Source organism: Leucopleurus acutus, assembly GCF_964270905.1.
Source record: "Leucopleurus acutus genome assembly, chromosome: 15".
Taxonomy (NCBI): domain Eukaryota; kingdom Metazoa; phylum Chordata; class Mammalia; order Artiodactyla; family Delphinidae; genus Leucopleurus; species Leucopleurus acutus.
The window spans coordinates 77941052-77961370 of NC_139157.1; the positions used below are offsets into that span (position 1 = coordinate 77941052).

General features: G+C 42.0%; 1 protein-coding gene across 1 annotated transcript in view; it reads left to right on the forward strand.

The window, feature by feature from the left end:
- COL12A1 (collagen type XII alpha 1 chain) overlaps positions 1 to 20319 on the forward strand; it is a 110674-nt gene that overhangs the window by 50228 nt on the left and 40127 nt on the right. The window contains exons 26-42 of the mRNA XM_082855683.1: positions 265 to 394; positions 2950 to 3089; positions 3341 to 3473; positions 3573 to 3599; positions 4291 to 4433; positions 6782 to 6911; positions 7536 to 7675; positions 8103 to 8232; positions 9442 to 9584; positions 10682 to 10811; positions 11447 to 11589; positions 13260 to 13389; positions 15153 to 15272; positions 16374 to 16520; positions 17728 to 17844; positions 17995 to 18141; positions 18675 to 18749. Of these exons, the coding sequence (XP_082711809.1) occupies positions 265 to 394; positions 2950 to 3089; positions 3341 to 3473; positions 3573 to 3599; positions 4291 to 4433; positions 6782 to 6911; positions 7536 to 7675; positions 8103 to 8232; positions 9442 to 9584; positions 10682 to 10811; positions 11447 to 11589; positions 13260 to 13389; positions 15153 to 15272; positions 16374 to 16520; positions 17728 to 17844; positions 17995 to 18141; positions 18675 to 18749 (2125 nt within the window). The remainder of the gene's footprint in view (positions 1 to 264; positions 395 to 2949; positions 3090 to 3340; positions 3474 to 3572; positions 3600 to 4290; positions 4434 to 6781; positions 6912 to 7535; positions 7676 to 8102; positions 8233 to 9441; positions 9585 to 10681; positions 10812 to 11446; positions 11590 to 13259; positions 13390 to 15152; positions 15273 to 16373; positions 16521 to 17727; positions 17845 to 17994; positions 18142 to 18674; positions 18750 to 20319) is intronic.

The following is a 20319-nucleotide window of genomic DNA, read 5'->3' on the forward strand; positions in this document are numbered from 1 at the left end:
AAGTGGGGGAAACGATTAGGTTGTTTGAATTCCTAGGCAGTCATCATTTACCAGACCCTAGTGCCAGGTACAGCTCAGTACATACATTTTTTCCACTTTGGAAACATTTTAAATGATCTCCAATTCCTGGACTCTTATGCAAATTGGAAAACACTGCTGTTTTTTGTACCACAATTCTTATGCTCTTGTGCTGAGAGAGATAGCCAACAACAGAGGGATGTCAAAATTAAACTCTGTAAAAATAGTTCCACTGCTCTGTTGTAGGTAGAGGTGGACAGGTCATGGGCCAGCACACCTCTTAAAGACCTCTTCTCACAAACCCGGTACACAGTCAGCGTGTCTGCGGTGTATGATGAAGGGGAGTCTCCCCCAGCGACTGCTCAGGAAACCACCCGTGAGTTGGTTTACGCTTTATGGATAATTGGAAGACAACACTGCATGCACGTGTCGCTGAACTATCTGGATTATTTCATTTCTTTAAAAAAAATTTTTTTTTATTGGTGTATAGTTGATTGGCAATGTTGTGTTAGTTTCAGGTGTACAGTAAAGTGATTCAGTTATACACACACACGCACATGTATGTACGTATTGCTTTTCAGATTCTTTTCCCTTATAGGTTATTACAAAATACTGAGTATAGTTCTCTGTGCATTTCTTAATGTTATTTTTGCCAGAATTTAATAATGTTTGGGTTCATAGATTTCTTCCCATCTTCTATCTCTATGTCCATTCCTTTTATGATAATTTCTTTCCTATTATTCTACCAGCCACTGTCACTAATTCATCTTCCAGATACTTAACCAGGGTGTGTGTGTGTGCGTGTGTGTGTGTGTGTGTGTGTGTGTGTGTGTGTAAGGGGGTGGGGAGAAAGCATATTGGACGTTTTCTCTGGAAAGCATGCATTAGTTATCAATTTTTTTTGAGATCTTACTATATGTAAAGTGCTATCAGGGCTAACAAAATATAAGCATCTTTGCTCTCAGTAGTATTCCATTGTGAAGATAAAAAGTAACAATACATGGGATCATGTAAGGAAGGTGAGTTACATGGCACTCAGAGGAAGGGGAGATTCCACAGTGGGAAGGTGGAAGAATACAGGGCACCTGCAGGGGCCCCATCTTCCCTGCTCCATTCTGGGCCACCTCAAGGGATGTCGCTTTCTCTCCTTATCATGCTGCTTCCATAGCATTTAACCCAATTATTATTGCCTGTTGGTCTTTTCCTATCTATTCTACTTCCCCCTGGCCCCTTCCTCATGAAGGCACAAACATATTTATTTTGCTCAATTTTGAGTCTCTAGTTTCTCACTCCGTGCTCAGCACAGCATTTCCTAATTAAATGGTGGTTAAGAAATTGAGGTCTAGAGCCAGCAGGGTTCCCAAGAAATATAATGGGAGCCACAGAGGTAACTCAAAATTTTCTAGAAAATAGAAAAGGTAAGGAGAAAAATGAATTTTAATAATGTGTTTTATTCAGCCCAGTGTATCTAAAATGTTAGCATTTCAACATTTATCAGTATACTAATTATTTATATTTCACATTTGTTTTGGTAGTAATTTTTTCACAATCCGGTGTGTCTTAATTTACACTTTTAGCACATCTCAATTCAGATGCCACATTTCAAATGCTCAATAGCTACATGTGGCTGGTGGCTCCCATGGTGGACAGCACAGGGAGTCTAGAGAATTTAAATGACTTGCCCAGCCTTGCCCAGGAAGCTAGTGGTGAGGGATCAGTGCTATAGACCAGAACTTTACTTCCTATCCAGCAACTCCCTCACCAGAGGCTCAGGAGCTTCTCCTTCAGTGCCCAGCTGGTCTATACATGATCAAGGCATCTTGTCAAATTTCACAGCCTCCTCCTTAACTTCAGACAGTATCCACTTCTGCTCTTTTCTTACCATGTGAAATCTCTTAGCAACTTTAATAACCTTCTTGGCATCAGTTCTTTCCTGGAAGGGTAGTGGCTAGAGATGAAAATTTGTCCATATGAGCAGGCTGACAGATGTTCATAAATACAACAGGAATTTAAAGGGAAGTAAAGGAACAGTAAAGGGCAGAAAAAGTCAGGAAGAAAGCCTAGTCAAAGCCTGTCATTTAATATATACTAAATTAATACTTGTTTTTAATCCTTAGGATTTCCTAAGAACTTTTAGATACATCCAAAGTGCACCCTTAATGGTTGGTGTGTTTTGCAGTTGTGCTTGTGAAAGTGGTATTATCTCAATGGGCCTTTTCATTGTAACTATTAGAAACAAATTTTTGGTGGCTCTGGCTTTTGTGTAGTTGGCTTTGGTTACCAGGGGATAGAGAAATAATTGACAATGAAAGCTCAGAAGTGGTGTCAGACGTTCCAAATTGCTTGTGCTGCAAACCAGCTGCAGTGCCTGGTCAACAGAAGGGCTCTTAGTTGGGATTTCAGCCATCATCAGCACTGCAGGGCTGGTCCTGTCTCTGAATAGAGTTGATACAGTCAGCTTCACATTGTGTGTAAGGTTAGTGATCTGCAGGAAAAGCTTATGCGTGGATTACTTAGATCATAAGATTTCATGGGCCATGAAGGTCCATGAAGTCTCTGATATTATGGGCTAAAGTTTGTGCTTCTGTACTGCTGTGCAAAAGAGTCCAGGGTTTTCCTTAGATTCTCAAAAAGTGGGAGGGACAAAACGATGAAGAACCACCGTGTTAGAACAGTATGACTAAACGGTACCTTTAAAAAAAATCACCATTTTAATAGACGGGAAGTAGTCTGTTATAGCCATAAAATGCTTGCAGTTTTCGGGGCTCTCTCTCATATGTACTTTCAAATGAACTGAATTGGTTAGATACTTGGTTCTAAGCAATGTTGTCAGCCAGTTTTCCCATGTCCGTTAAAAACAGAACAAGGCAGTTTTATTATATTAAGTTTGGGGATCACATCGAAAAACAGTCCTGCCTTTTCTCGTGACAGGCACTGTGCCAGCCCCAACAAACCTACAGATTACTGAAGTAACACCAGAGAGCTTCAGAGGGACTTGGGATCACGGAGCTTCGGATGTGTCTCTCTACAGAATCACCTGGGCACCTTCCGGAAGCACAGATAGGATGGAGGTAGTGTTAACTCTTTTTTGCTCTCTCTCCTTTTTGAGATCGCATTTCATTATAGGGACTCCTGTTTGAAATGTGTATTACCTCTGTTGACTGAAAAGCATCCTTCCCTACTAGTGGCTTTTGAGCTCATGGCGTGCCTCAAAGCAGGAGGAATATCTGGCTAAATGATGTCAACCAACTGCCATGGAGTGCATGATGTAGCCGGTGACTTAACCTCGTGTGGGTTTGTTGTTTCTTCCTCTTTCCCTAAGACCATCCTAAATGGAGATGAGAATACTTTGGTGTTTGAAAACCTGAACCCGAACACTCTCTATGAAGTTTCTATTACTGCCATTTATCCCGATGAGTCAGAAAGCGATGACCTGACTGGCAGCGAGCGCACAAGTAGGTGTTCAGCCTTCAGTAGGACATTGTTATCTTAAAATGAACAGAATAGAGCTATGCCTATATTCGTAATATTTCCCCATATTCTGTTTTTTGTAGTGCGTTTGATACCCTTAACAACACAAGGTAAGAATTTGCTGATTGTACGGATGACCAAATAATGAATGAATGAATGAAAAATAACACAAAATCCATTGCAAACAGGCCTTCTGCTTTTAAATCGTAAGGTGTTGATTGGGGCCTCTTTTAAACAGGTCTTTCTCAAAAATCTTTGCTCTTTGCTACTATTTGTTGAGGAGTCATTTGAGAGTCAATGACCATCATTTACCGTCAGGTCAAATTTAGTTCTAAACCTAGGGGCAAGACAGGAATAAAGACACAGACCTACTAGAGAATGGACTTGAGGATATGGGGAGGGGGAAGGGTAAGCTGGGATGAAGTGAGAGAGTGGCATGGACATATATACACTACCAAACGTAAAACAGATAGCTAGTGGGAAGCAGCTGCATAGCACAGGGAGATCAGCTTGGTGCTTTGTGACTGCCTAGAGGGGTGGGATAGGGAGGGTGGGAGGGAGGGAGATGCAAGAGGGAGGAGACATGGGGATATAGGTATAGTATAGCTGATTCACTTTGTTATACAGCAGAAACTAACACACCACTGTAAAGCAATTATACTCCAATAAAGATGTTAAAAGAAAATTTTAGTTCTAAGCCTAGAAGTATACAGCTCTCTTGATTTCCTGGGGAACAGTGCGTATTTGTGGGAGAGGCACTCTCCAGTGTGTTGACTCTGTTTCTCAACAATCCTTTTTCAGCTCCAAAAAGTGGCCCACGGAACCTTCAGGTGTACAATGCAACTTCTAACAGCTTGACTGTTAAGTGGGATCCTGCTAGCGGTCGTGTGCAGAAATACAGAATCACCTATCAGCCTTCAGCAGGGGAAGGCAATGAACAAACGGTAATTCATTTTGAAAAAACGTGACTTGGATAAGTTCTACCCTCTCCGTCTCAAAGCCCTCTCACTCCCAGTGTTTAGTTAGTCACACTTACTGTTTTGAGAGTTGCAAGATTTACTGTATTGCTTGCAATTTTTTGGCTTCATCCCTGATGGAGCCTCACAGCATCAGGCATGTGCTTCCATGCATTCATGTTTTCCTTAAAAACTATTAGGCATGGGTCATCCATGAAAATAGCTAGATTTCTGACTCTATTTGTATTTTCATTTCTTACATCTCTAACTTGATCAAGTGTTGAGAGTTTGCTAAACTTCCATTATTCTAATTTTTCTGTTTTTTTGCATGTCATAAGGTATCTTCTAGATCTGATGTTTCTACATCTGGGTATCTGTTCAACCTAACCTATACTATTTATCACTTTTACATTTATCCAAATGGAGGTTCCTGAGAAGGACTGTAGGACTACTGTAAACTCGGCTTTCCTCTTCTTTTTCTTCCCAGCCTTCCCGTATTTAACAAGAACCCTTGTCCATTTACCTTGCTTACTTTAGTTGTCTGTCTTTGAACCTTCTTCAGCTTCGTTGTATGAAATGTGTGATCAGAGCTGCACACATTACCCTGAGTCAGGAAGCAGCATGATTTTTACACAGATAGGGCGATGCTTTCTGATTTATTTCAAATACCTCTTTTGGTGAGGTCTAGCATTCTGTTGACTGTTGGGGGCTGTGATTTTTCCTCATGTTGCCTTAGAGAGAGTGAGTTATTAACTTTTAATTGTCTGACTCTCTGAGCTCCAGCAAATGGGTCATACCTCTTCCCAGTTTAGAGGTGTTAGCAGAGGTAGATGCTGGCAGTGGTTAAAGGTCTCTGAACCTGCGCAGGAAGTGGGTTTAGCTGAACTAATGCTCTCGTGAGCTGCTGTGTTGAGGTTTCCATAGATCTAGACTTAGGTAGTGTGATGCATTTGGATTAAGAATTTCTTATAGTTTATCAATAGTAAACTAAATACCAAGTGTCATCAACTGACTTTTATATAAAATAAGACACATTGGATGGACTGATAATTTAATGGCAGAAACAGAACTTTCGTCTGTGCCAGGCCAGATTTAGGCAAAGCTTGTCCTTAGCATTTCTGTTCTTGGTGATACTGACCATCCAGCTGCTGCCCTGGGTCTCTCTTTCCTGTCTCTCAGCTGTTTGTTATAATTAGAAGGAGTCTCATAAACTTATCCTCTGTACAGTATTAGCTGATAAGCCCTTAAGGTCTGTTATTCTTAAGGATATTTGCATTTTAATGCTGGTCTACGAAATAGTCAAAGCGATGAATCACTGATGCTGGCATATTTTGGAGAGCTGGATGGGAGCAGCAGGCACACACCATTCTGCTTCCTCCTGAGGCTAGTTCTACTAAGTGGATGCTTTCAGATTTGTTAAGTATCAAATACATTGATACTTTGTACTCATAACCTCAAATACTAAATTTGTTTGAATTAGCCACTGTGGTTCAATTTGCCCCTATTGAGGGGGCTTCACTGAGGTTTTCTCTGAAATGCAGACTGCTTGAGTGGATGCATGCTAAGTGGGAAACATCTGGACCCACCATCCACATGTGGACTTGTGGGCAGCATGCCATTTTCATGCGATTTTAATTAGTGTGGCATAAACATCTGAATTTGGTAGACCGTTAACAAATCATACAAATTTCCTTTCAGCAAGATAACTAGATGGCCTTAAGCAATGAATAAAACCCTTCAAACTCTGTAATCAGAGGATATTGAAAAAGCTTCATACCACAAGGCTGGAATCCTGAGTGTGGCCTGGCAGAGTGTCCTGTCACGTAGTTTACACAGCTCATGCTGTTAGAGGGGCAGTTTTTGAGGGGGAGAAAACCAAACGCTTCAGATCTTTTGCTGAATCATTTAAATATGTTTCTAAAGCAAATAAAAAACATCTGTAAAAAGGTAAGAATAATACTTAATGGTGCAGAGCCTCTCCTATTGTGCAATTCTTTGCTATCTTAAAGTTCCTTTGCAGCTCACTTATGATAAATGCCTTTTTGGGGAGGAGATCTGTGAAATGTGTTTTGGATGAAATTTCACAGTGCTGGCGGCTAGCAAGTTGAAATATCTTTGTAAGGTCACCAGTTTAAGGCTTAAAATCCTTTTTATGATTGAAAGTGCATATTTTACATTTAAAATTATACCCTAAGATACATTTTCAGGTTTCACTCTGGGACCTGTTTCCAGATCTTGGCAAAGGTCTCAAACAGCTCCCCTGTAGAAAGAGCTTTTTCTAACAGATTAGTGAGATGGAGAGAGCAAGGCTTACACTTATCCCTGTTTTACTCAAGACCATGGTAGGAGGACGGCAAAACAGTGTGCTCCTACAGAAGCTGAAGCCCGACACTCCTTACACAATCACTGTGTCCTCCCTGTATCCAGATGGTGAAGGCGGTCGCATGACAGGAAGGGGCAAGACCAGTAAGTGAACCCAGTCTCCCACGGCTTTTTTTTTTTTTTTTTTTTTTTTTGCTGTACGCGGGCCTCTCACTGTCGCGGCCCCTCCCATCGCGGAGCACAGGCTCCGGACGCGCGGGCCCAGCGGCCATGGCTCACGGGACCAGCCGCTCCGCGGCATGTGGGATCCTCCCCGACTGGGGCACGAACCCGTGTCCCCTGCATCGGCAGGCGGACTCCCAACCACTGCGCCACCAGGGAAGCCCTCCCACGGCTTTTTAAATAACGTTCACGGGGATGGAATCACATCTTTCTCTGGAAACCCTGGGGTGACACAGCCTTTTGCTAATCTTTTAAAATGCATGTTAATAATGATCTTAATTGTTTTTTAATATCCTTACTTGGAGTCATCTGTCTCTGTTCAAGGAGAAAGACGTTTATTACTTTCTAGGATAAAACAAACAAAAACCGCTCAGGGGCCAAAATCTCTCTGGAGAGATGAGACATGTGTCAGATGATCACAGACATTCTTTCCCTTATTCAGGACTGCAGCAAATATTTGTGGGGTGGGGAGACATCAGTGAACCTGTGTTTTGTGAGCGCTGGGTTGTTAGGACCACACTGTGATGTGCTTTCCGTGCATTTCAGAACCTTTGAATACCGTGAGGAATCTCAGAGTGTACGACCCTTCCACCAGCACTTTGAACGTTCGCTGGGACCACGCAGAGGGCAGTCCTCGCCAGTACAAGCTCTTCTACGCACCCACAGCAGGCGGTCCGGAGGAACTGGTACTTATTTCCTGTAGGGAAAAAAGCACGTTTGTTTTAGCTGTAGCCGAACGATTGCAAAGTGGAGCTAAAGAGTTAACCAATTTACCTTAGTGCTGAAGAAGTTCATATTCATTCGGTAGGACTTGACAGAGGGTGGTAGGTTGGTGTCTTGTGCCTGGGTGATCAGGGAGTTTTTGCGGGGCATTGGGGCTAGGGGAAATAATCATTTCAGGGAGTTCTGAGAGGGAGCCTGGGGTGAGTGTAGAGAAGTCTTCAGAAACTCTTATAACAGTCCGTCTGGGGGCACATCATTACATCCCAATATTATAGAACTTGCTTCTTGGCTTGGTCTTGAGTTAATATTTTGAGTATTATATTATTCGAAGTATTATTTCTTTTACAAGTTTTTCAAATCAGATACTTTACATTTTATTAAAATCTTTAGGTTCCAATCCCTGGGAATACCAATTATGCCATTCTTAGGAATCTGCAGCCAGATACCGCATACACTGTTACAGTAGTTCCCGTGTATTCTGAAGGTGATGGAGGACGCACATCAGATACTGGAAGGACATGTAAGTAAGAAGGCAGAAAAATATTGCTTTTTCACGATACGTTTTGCTTTTCCGTGGAAAGGCCATATAGGCCCATTGAAGACAATTTGGAAAATTCATGATAGAGCAAAAACATAAAAATTACCCATAGTTTACCATCCAGACGCCACCAACTGTTAATATTTTAGTGTATGAAATAAAAGGTTATAATGGCATTCTTCTTCTGAAATGATAATTTCAGGATTTATAAGTGTGTGTGTCATCACCAGTATTCCGTTTCACTCACAAAAGTTCATGAGCTTTGCTTTGTGCCTTATAAATTTGTGTGAAGCAGTGTTTTGTAATTGGCTTTCGTAGTGTCAATTGTTGAAATCTGTTCGTCACATTACTTGATCGCACATTTCTCTGGTTTGCTGATGAAGTGCTTTCTGGCGCTGAAAATCTGTGTGCTTTCATTTGCCATTAACATCTTGAGAAACCAGCGTATAGTGGTTTTACAATTCTTTCTAGTACTGCTTAAAGGCTTTGGGGCATACCTATAAATATTTCTTTGGCTTTAAAGATACACTTGCTGATGGCTAAAAGAGAGCAAATACAGATGACTTCTTTTGGCAAAAGATTAGCGGTCTGGAAAGATGATGTTATTGGCTAAACTAGAGTTTGGGGTTAATACATGGATTTAATTTGCATGTTTTCTAAGTCCCTATTGGGGCAGTTAACTGAGAACTGAGTGTATCTTTTCTCCCTCCTTTTGCCTTTTCTTTTAATCACAGAAGACATTCGGTATCTATTTGTTGAATGAGAAGGAATGAATGGGTGAATGTAGCTGATGGAGTTAGATGCCTTCATCGGTGCTGTCAGTTTTCACCTAGAAGGCAGAGCTATAAAATCCTCTTCTCTATCTCTCCATTACCTGTGTTGGAAAACTGAAGCTTCTTGTCCCTTGCCCTTTGTTTGTTTATGGCCAACCCAGTGCTATTATCGTACTTTCACTAGCTTGTTTTTATTGGCAACAACTTTGCTTCCATATAGACCAAGGACATAGTTGGCTAATTTTGACTACATTTGGATTTGCAGAATTTTCATCTGCTTTTGTGTGTAGATAATTAGAAGTTTAAGGAGGACAGTATTTTATCCTGTTAACAGAGTAGAAGTTTTGGAGAAGTGATAGCAAAAGCTTGACATATATAAACAGATATAAGAAATATGTGTTGGCTTTTCTTTCCTCAGTGGTGAGAGGGCTGGCAAGAAACGTCCAAGTGTACAATCCAACGCCAAACAGCCTGGACGTTCGCTGGGGCTCGGCGCCGGGGCCGGTGCAGCAGTACCGCGTCGTGTATTCGCCCCTGGCTGGCCAGAGACCCTCGGAATCTGTAAGTCATGCTGTCATCGTAGAACTCGACAGAAGAATGCTGTCGATTTTACTGTGCCTCCTGCTTTAGTTGCTGGCCCGGAACAATAAGTCAGTTGGTGTGGTACCTACCGGGTCTCCTGGAAACTTCCTTTCCTGATGAGCTAAGGCTCAAGTTTGTGTCCTGTTTGGTTGCCTGTGAGGATGCAAGCCACGGGCCTGCCCATGTGTAATGCTTAAATGATTGCTTTTGATGAACTAAAGTAAGTGTATTAACTAGAGGGTCAGTTAGCAAAAATGAATTTTGGAAAAATGCAAATTAGCTATATAAGTTCAAAGCCCCAGCAGTGAATGCAAATCACTGCTCGACCTTGTCAGTCTGGGCTTTTGTTGTAACATACACGTCTGTGTTATGAGAATACCTTAAAGTTTGCCTTCATTGGCTCTTAACAAGTTGCCCAATCTATCTTCAATCCCTAGTACTATGCAGTTTTCTAAGTAGATTAATAATTTTGAGATCAGAAATTTCTAATTGGACAAGGGATAGAACGCCTATGGGAAAGTAAATTTATAGACTAATTTAATTTACAAGTCTTTACCAAAATAAACAATGACAATGAACAAAGGTAAACAAGTGAGGAGCGATAGATGTGTTCTGTAAGAATACTGATTTGTATGTCCCTGTGTATGGTACGACACATTCAGACAGTACTGCCCTTATCCATTGCATGGAGTAGCTCTCTATTTTACCAGTGTGTGTGTGTGTGTGTGTGTGTGTGGGGGTCCCTTTTCTTATGTGTATCTAACATTCGGGATGCTTTTGGGTAGCTATCATGAGCCCTGGATGTTGTATGTGAGAACCTTTATCATGAACACAAATGGGAGATAGTTGAAGTTACTAAGCATCAAGTATGAGCTAACTTTTTTGGAGAGGAAATTTCTGAGGATAAATTGCCCTTAACAGTGTGGCTTGGACAGATCTTATGAGGTAGCACAGAAGGTGGTTTCTGCTGTGCTGGGCTCAGCCTTTTACTGTAAACATTATGATGCTGACTAATAAAAGACTCGGTAAGCATTTGGGCTGTGGTCAAGCAGAATCTGGTGTGTCCTCCCCTCCAGATCGTGGTGCCGGGAAATACCCGCACGGTGCACTTGGAGCGGCTGATTCCAGACACACCCTATTCCGTGAACATCGTTGCCCTCTACTCGGATGCAGAGGGGACTCCCAGCCCCGCCCAGGGCCGCACGTGTGAGGCGGAAATCCTTTCTCCACTGGGTTCCCTTGTGACTTGGGGCAGGAGGCCTGGGGGGTGGTGGTGGTGAGTGAGGAGTGTGGGGAATCGCCTCTACCTTGTGCAGGTGAGGGGAGCGCTGGGTTGCCCACAGTCACGTTCAGCCCGGAACCCTGGGCCCACGACTGCCCTCCCAGCTGAGTGACGTCGTTTGGCCGTTTTCTCATCTGGTACCCCAGTTAAGGAGGGGTTTCTTCCCTTCTTCTGCCTGCGATGGGTCTTCTCACCAACTGGGCACTTTGGAAGTGTTAGGGCGCGGCCTCTCTGTTTCATTAAACAGGAGGTGCTTATAGCAGTTAAAATAATCCCTTTCTCTCCCTGTCTGTACTTTCACATTCAAACCTGACTCTCTGTCACTGGAAGTTCAGCATGTAATCGTAGCTCTGAATGCAGCACTTTCTACTGGTTGTGGTTTCACATTAGAGCCGTAGATGTGTATTTCATCGTAAGGGAGTGAGCAACCCAGAGAGTCGTGAAGTACCGGGGTACAGTTACTCTGCCCTGGGTCCCGTTCTTTCATGCCCCTCCCTCCACCCCTGTGTCCACTATGGTCACAGACAGGAAACTAACTCTGTTGTATTTATTTATTTAGTACCACGAAGTGGACCAAGAAATCTGAGAGTCTTTGGGGAGACAACCAACAGCCTCTCGGTAGCCTGGGACCACGCTGATGGGCCGGTTCAGCAATACAGGATCATTTATTCTCCTACCGTTGGTGACCCAATTGACGAATATGTGAGTTGGTTACTCATTCATTTGAGCATTTTGAAATCTCTTACCTGATTGGAGGGTGAAAGGAAGCTTTCTTCTTTAGGAAGTGCTGTGATTACGGTTGAGTCTTTCTCTGATGTGATATTGGGGCCACCTGCACGATCAGTATCTTTGGGCTCATTTCTCTTCTAAACACAGGTTGAAAAATTATCTTATCTCATAAAAATGTGTATTTCTAACTATCTATACCATAGGAACTGAGTCGGTGAAACATGATACCTATTATTCTGAGCTACCTAACTTAATGTTCGAGTTATGTGACTCTAAATCTTAACTTTTTTTTTTTTTTGCGGTACGCGGGCCTCTCACTGTTGTGGCCTCTCCCGTTGCAGAGCACAGGCTCCGGACGTGCAGGCCCAGTGGCCATGGCTCACGGGCCCAGTGGGATCTTCCTGGACCGGGGCACGAACCCGTGTCCCCTGCATCGGCAGGTGGACTCTCAACCACTGTGCCACCAGGGAAGCCCCAAGCTCCTATTTTTATTAATCAGAAACCCATGTAACTGCCATTTAAGAGTTTCTGATCAAGACGGGATAAGCGGTATTACCACACTTAGTTTGCCAAAGCAGAGAAGCTCCTGCTTTAGTGTTTATTCAGCCTTGCCATGGACAAATATGCAATTTCCCATCACTTTCTGGAAACATTAAAGATGTAATTTCCCTCCCAATTCACCATTTGGAATTAGGGGACTCCACGCTGGAATTCATGGTTTAAGTGATCCCTGCTTTTTGTAGAAGCAAAGCATAGAGTTGGAAGAGAGACTGAGAGGTCTGTCTGGTTCATTTGCTCTTCGTGGGGGCAGCTGAATGTATTTTCCATTTCCTCTTTTTCCCCTAATTAATATTAGCAAAACTGATACTTTTTTTAAAATATAAATTTATTTATTTTACGTTTGGCTGCGCTGGGTCTTCGTTGCTGCACGCGGGCTTTCTTTAGTTGCGGCGAGCTGGGACTACTCTTCGTTGCGGTGCGCGGGCTTCTCACTGTGGTGATTTCTCGTTGTGGAGCGCAGGCTCAGTAGTTGTGGCTCGCAGGCTGAGTAGTTGTGGCTCACAGGCTTAGTTGCTCCGCGGCGTGTGGGATCTTCCCGGACCGGGGCACGAACCCGTGTCCCCTGCATTGGCAGGCGGATTCTTAACCAGTGCACCACCAGGGAAGCCAAAACTGATGCTCTTGAGGACAGAAACTGAGTCTGCTTTTGCTCCCCAGTGGGCTCCCAGTGGCTGGTACCACACCTGGCCCACGGTGGGCACAGGGTGCACATTTGTGGAAGGAGTCCCACGAAACTGACACATATGGAGGAGTGGGGAAGGAAGGGAGCGCAGTGGTGCTCAGTCACGTGTGTGGAGGTGCTGTATGAGATACTGCCTTTCATCCTCACGGCTTCCATCCTTCCTTCTGAGATGCTGAGCCACAAGACTGGGAGGTGGCTGATGCGGGATTTGAGCTGAGACCTGCCTGACTCTAAAACCGTTTCCCTTGCTGCACAGTGGTAGACAGTTTGCCTCGCCCTGGGCATTGTGCAAGAAAAAGAAACGATGAAGAAAACGCTCCTGTTTATGGGAATACATACAAAAGTATTGATCTGGAAGTCCTCTAGCTGATGATAACTCATAATTTAACTTCCCCTGCAGACCACTGTCCCAGGCAGAAGAAACAATGTAATGCTACAGCCCCTGCAATCTGATACCCCATATAAAATTACTGTTATTGCTGTTTATGAAGATGGAGATGGTACCCATTTGACAGGAAATGGAAGAACTGGTAAATGTCTTAAACCTTTTATAATCTTTAAATTTGGTCGTATTTGAGTATATACATCTCAGACACTCCATTAATACTGCATTAACATTTGTATTAGGTATTGAATCTTGTCAGAATGATATGACAACGGAATGTGTTATTAACTTTTTAAAGGTCCACTGAAAGAAGGAAAATGAGACACAAATCTGCTTATTTTGCTTTGCTTGAGATAGTTTTATTCTTTGGAAAACAACTGCTTAGTCACTGAATAATGTTTTCGTTTGTGTGGTGTCAGTTAAGGCTGTAGCTGTTAACTCAGTCAGTTAAGTGTTCAGCAAAAAAGACCCCATCACCATAGAATCTTAAGTCATGAAAAAGAAGCAGAATGATTGGTAATCATCTTCTGTCTTTACAAATTTAGCTTTTTTAAAAAAATATTTTTTCTATTGTACTAATGGATTACCAGGGTTCAGGCCCCTTTTCTAGCCTGCGTGGGTAGCAGTTTCTTATGGTTTAGATCAAAAGTTCTCTAATTTGGTTGCTGGAATCATCTGAGGACCTTTAAAAAGGCTTATGCCTGTACGCCACCCCGAGAGATACTGATGTTAATGGTCTAGACATGGTCCAGACCTGCTGAAGTTCTAGTGCGCAGCCAAAGTTGAGAGTCCCTGGCTGAGAGTGAAGGTGGGCTGGGCCATGGGTCCGCTGGGTTCCGTTACTGGGAGACATGGGTAAGACACTTTTCCACTTCGTTCAGCAAAAATCCACTTAAGTAACATGATTTCAGTCTCCTTGCTACACTTAGTTGCCCAAACTCTTTTTCTACATAAATGATCTTGACAACATTACAGGATTTGAGAGAGGTAACATTTGAAAACTCCTGAGAGAAAAGCAGGACCAGAGTGTTTCAGCTCAGTCTTTGGAGGCTGAGGAATTTGTATATTTATTGACACCTGTTGTCTACAGGACTGAGTCAACGCAGACTCCATCTAGCGACTCAAGATGATTTTAATTTAACAGCTTCCCATTTTCACTCTTCCCTTAGGTTTCAGAATATATTTTGGTATTTTTCTGGAGGAAATGCTGTATTTCAGAATTCTGTGCTTAATCAAGAACATACAAAAATCTCTACTAGATCTTTAGTTTTCTAGGAAGGGCCAAAGCTACTTCTGGCTTCTCTTGTAAAAAAGGTTTTGAAGTTAAGTCCTTATTTGTGTAATGCTGTGAATAAAAACTCAGTGGCTGACTAACAGGCTACTTCACAGCATTGATCTAATAGGGGATAGAGTTGGGTAGTACTCTGGAGGTGTGAGGATTTACTCTAGGTTATGTTGGTAGAGGTTATAGTGGTGCTGGGGAAGAACCTCGTTTTGGTCACTAGCTAGCTGTGTGGTCTTGGGCAAATCATATCTTATTTTTGTGATAAGATGGTTGGATTAAATAGTCTATAAATCACTTTTTTGGCTCTAACAATCTGTGATCTATAACATTCAAAAAAATGGTATGAGATCTCTTTTACTTTTTATAATTCTGAATCCAATTCTAGAAATCACCGGTTCCTGAGTCCATTTGATTTGCTGTTTGAATTTGGAAAACTACTAAGCTTTCTGTTGAACATTTCAAGACCTTTTAATTGTTTTCTGGAGCGGGACAATATGGGATATTATTAATTTGCTCTCATGAGACTGCACTGTCAATATTCATGGTCAATACTCATAAAGTTCTGTGCTCTCTCCTCGTTTGTCAATAAAAGGTCAGTAACGTGTGCCAATATTTGTTTTCAGTGGGATTACTTCCTCCTCAGAACATACACATCTCAGATGAATGGTATACGAGATTCAGAGTGTCCTGGGATCCTTCACCATCTCCCGTTCTTGGATATAAAATTGTGTATAAGCCAGTGGGTAAGGAAGCACCTTTATCATCTTAGAAATGCATTGGAGGGTTATTTGTGCATGAGGGAGTTCTTTGTTGCATCCCCCACGATTAGATTCTCCTGATAGCTCAGTTATCACATCAAGTCCTCTCCTACCAGAGATAACGTTTCTGGAAATAGTATTTAAGCCAATGGTCTAAAGTATCATTGTCACTATGGGTTTAGATGCAACTCCCATTAATCTGCATGACGAAAACGTCTGATCTGGTTCATAAAATTGCACAAATTGAAGCTGTGTTCAGACAACCTATATGTTATTATGATTGTGAAAGAATGAGTACTTAATTAGTATAAACTTGTGTATTTTTCCCATTAGGTCAAGGTATTATTCCATTTGGGGCATGTGCATTTTAGTTTATTCACGACAGGCTTTCTTTTGGCTTCCCACGGACACTTTCACCTAAATGGACATCCCCTCTATTAAATTATTCGCCATCTGTGTTTCCATCTTCTGTCTATATGTTTAGCAAAATGGAAGCAAAATACTTTTATAGTAAATTTGCTGGGGTACCTTCCATGCACCCAGGAAGGATGTGAACTAGAAAAAAATAAAGGAGAGAAGGCAAGTGTAAGGATATGTGAGCCTGTGTAAGAAATGGAGAGGGAACTTCAAGGTGGAGGACTTTCAGTAACCACACTGCATGGAACGGGGTGGGAGATAGACGTTCTTAAATCATCCCTACAACAGAAAAATGTTCATTGAGCACCCAGTATGTACAAAGCACTATGCTGCAAACTGCAGCTTAAAGAAGAGGCTTGAGAGTCTAGAGTAGTTGACGGTGTGATGATTTATTCGTTAAAGGAACAGTAATTATAAACCTGCTACATTCATTAGTACACATGCTAGCTACTGTGCTATGCTTTGAGAATAACAAGGAAAAGGATCCGGTCTCTGCTTCCAGTTTTGTATTCACCATGTAATGCAGCGGGTGTTACGGGGAGCACGTGCATAAGGGCTATGGAATTAATGGTGTTCATACTATCATTTGAGTATAAGTTATTTGATTTTAAGAAAAATTTGAGACTAGGGATGACGTATGTCTATGTATTTTTGTGATTGTTATTAAAGGTTCCAATGAGCCCATGGAGGTCTTTGTTGGAGAAATGACATCGTACACGTTGCACAATCTCAGCCCCAGCACCACCTATGACGTGAATGTTTACGCGCAGTATGATTCTGGTCTCAGTGTCCCTCTGACGGACCAAGGCACTACCTGTGAGTCACGTAGCTTTTTGTGGTTGTAAGAAAAAGTGTAGTGTAAATGACCAGGTCCTTCTGTTTTAATTTTCTTTCTTTCTTTTTCTTACGCATGTTTCCTCGGCATTGAGTAGGTAACTCTTTTGTGTCCAGCTAAACAACTACTTACGTCATATAATCAAGGATACAAAATGTATAATGATGAGATATGTTTGTTTCATAGAAAAAACATTTTGAATTTTAAAAGATAAAAATTATAAAAATTATGATTTTATCCATGGGGGATAGTATGTGGTTTTTTCCTGACATTGGATGTTAAACATATATTACCTAAATGTATTGATCTAATTGAAAGTTTTCCCATAAATGCCGTGATGACTGATTCAGCTTGCAGGTAGATTTTATTGTCATCCGTGCTTTAATGGCTATTTGAGGACTTAGCAGATAGCCTTTCAGAAAATTTTTTTTTATTATTTTTCATGAGGTGTCGTTGACATTCATGGCGTGGAGAGGGGCTATAGGCAGACCTCGTTTCATTGCACTTGGCGGATGCTGTGTTTTTTCATAAATTGAAGGTTTGCGGCAACCCGGCACGGAGCAAGGCCATTTTTCCATCAGTATTTGCTCACTTCATGTCTCTGTGTCACATTTGGTAGTTCTTGCAATATTTCAAACTTTTTCATTGTTATTATGTTCGTTATGGTGATCGGAGATCAGTAATCTTTGATGTTACTATTGCCAAAAGATTGCAGTTCGTTGGAGGCTCAAATGATGGTTAACAGTTTTTAGCAATAAAGTGTTTTTAATGAAGGTATGAACATTATTTTTTTAGACATAACACTATTGCACACTTAATAAACTACGGTATAGTGTAAACATAACTTTTATGCACTGGGAAATCAAAATATTTGTGTCACTCGCTTTATTGTACCAATATTTGCTTTATTCTGGTGGTCTGAAACTGAACCTGCAGTATCTCAGAGGTACGTCTGAATGTGGATTTTCCTTCCCTTGAAAATCAGTCATAGAAAGGGAGGTCGGTTTTGACAATACCATGTTTTCGTGTTTGTTTCATGTCTGTTTCGTATGAAGAAACAATGTGAGACTTTAGACATTATTTTTTTCAGCCACAGTGGAAGTTTTAAAATTGTGCTGTGATTAAAAGTATGCTTTTTTTGCCTTTATTTATGAAGTAAATCTATTTCTTTCTGTCCTTCTCTTGTAGTATATTTGAATGTGACAGATCTGAAAACTCACCAGGTCGGGTGGGATACATTCTGTGTTAGATGGTCAGCTCACCGGGCAGCCACTTCCTACAGGCTAAAACTAAGCCCTGCAGATGGTACGTGTGCAAAAAAAAGACCTGGAGCACATAGTAGCCACATTTAAAACTTCAGTTAAGGTGTCATTCTATTTATAAAATGATGTATCAGAATGTCTTTAAAGATAATTACTGGTGACACTGGCATTTTTCCTCTGCTGTCCTAATCAGGAACAAGAGGACAGGAAATTACAGTGCGTGGATCAGAAACCAGTCACTGTTTCACCGGCCTGTCACCAGACACTGATTATGGCGTCACTGTCTTTGTGCAGACACCAAATCTTGAGGGACCAGGTGTCTCTGTCAAAGAACATACTAGTAAGTGTTTGAGGAATCCGGGGAGTCTCTGTAAGGCTTCAGAGTAGGATGCTCTGGGTGTGGGAGACATAAGTGACTCCTGTGTGGCACTTCTCCTTACGAGCGGCAATAGTGACATGATGGCAGGTCCTTGAGGTGGCGTCTACAGCGGGTTCAGCACCTTTATCTGCAGCAGATCCGTGCTGCCCTGTTAGAGTTGGCGTAATTGTAGGGAAAGACCTAAAGGAGGGAGAGCTGGCTCTAGCTGACAGTGAGAAGGTGCACATGGATCCGTGTTGGTGACCTCTGCTCATCTGACTGTATACATGAAGGTCTTACGTTCTCCCTTTGCATCTGGGCTTCGCTTCGTGCTGCTGTAGTCAATGTTGAGCGACTACCAATGGTACCAATTTTGGATAAGATAGGATTCCCAGTATGTCAGTGCCCATGACACTTGATTTGTTATCGAGGACTGAAATGGCTCTAAAAATTTACTTTCTGAGATATGAAATGTGCACATGTTGCGTTTTTCTAATTATTCTTTTTAATTCTAGCTGTAAAACCCACAGAAGCTCCTACAGAGCCGCCTACACCTCCTCCCCCTCCCACGATTCCACCAGCCCGGGAAGGTAAGTACAGCCATTAGGCAATGCATTCAGCCGATCGGGATTGACAGCCTTCTTACTTATGCAGTTGATATAGAACATTTCTGACCTATTATTCCTGCTAAAGAGTTTTTCAATTAAAGGCAAAGATTACCCGCCATTTGCTCTTCTGCTCCAGGCCCGTTTTAGTGTGATTAAAACCAGTCATAGGGCTTCCCTGGTGGCGCAGTGGTTGAGAATCTGCCTGCCGATGCAGGGGACACGGGTTCGAGCCCTGGTCTGGGAAGATCCCACATGCCGTGGAGCAACTAGGCCCATGAGCCACAACTACTGAGCCTGCGCGTCCAGAGCCTGTGCTCCGCAACAAGAGAGGCCGCGACAGTGAGAGGCCCACGCACCGCGATGAAGAGTGGCCCCCGCTCGCCACAACTAGAGAAAGCCCTCGCACAGAAACGAAGACCCAACACAGCCAAAAATAAATTAATAAACAAACCAATGAACCGACATTAAAAAAAAAAAAAAAACCCCAGTGATAAACCACTCTGCCTCTTCAGCTGGAACTCCGTTTCCTCGATTTTGCAGATGAAGGTTTAGGGATGCCTTAAATAATCCTTTGTCACATGGAGGGCATTTCTTTCTTGTGGCTGCTGGCATCAACAGGCACTGGGGACCTTTTGGGCTAAATTTGCAGCGTAACCCCTGGGCCTTTGGCTTTGGAATTCCTGGCTTCTGACCTAAGAAGGCCCTGGATTACACAAAGCTAAAATATTTCCATTCACCAAGGTTGGAGACATAATTGTCCCTTGTAGTAAACTGGTAAAAAGACATAGACTGAGCTATTAAGATTGGTCTCTCAGTAATTTGGGGCAATGCTCAGTGCTTCATCAAATTAAGTTTTAGCTAATTAACTACTGGTTTATTCTTTTCCCACATTCTGTTTCCAACATTTAATTGAAAGTATTTTTCTTTTCTCTTAGAAGGCTCTAGAATGTTACAGTTATTAAGCCTATTAGAGAAGTAAAATTAAAAATTAAAAGTGTATTATTATAGGATAAAATAGTAGTGTGTTTCTTTAGACTGTTGAAAGGAATTCAGTAAATATTTTTGGCTTAAAGACATGCTAAGCAAGACGAAAAGACAACCCTCAGAATGGGAGAAAATATTTGCAAACGAAGCAACTGACAAAGGATTAATCTCCAAAATATACAAGCAGCTCATGCAGCTCAATATCAAAAAAAACAAACAACCCAATCCAAAAATGGGCAGAAGACCTAAATAGACATTTCTCCAAAGAAGACATGCAGATGGCCAAGAGGCACATGAAAAGATGCTCAACATCACTAATTATTAGAGAAATGCAAAACAAAACTACAATGAGGTATCACTTCACACTGGTCAGAATGGCCATCATCCAAAAATCTACAAACAGTAAATGCTGGAGAGGGTGTGGAGAAAAGGGAACTCTCTTGCACTGTCGGTGGGAATGTAAATTGATACAGCCACTATGGAGACCAGTATGGAAGTTCCTTAAAAAACTAAAAATAGAACTACCATATGACCCAGCAATGCCACTCCTGGGCATATACCCAGAGAA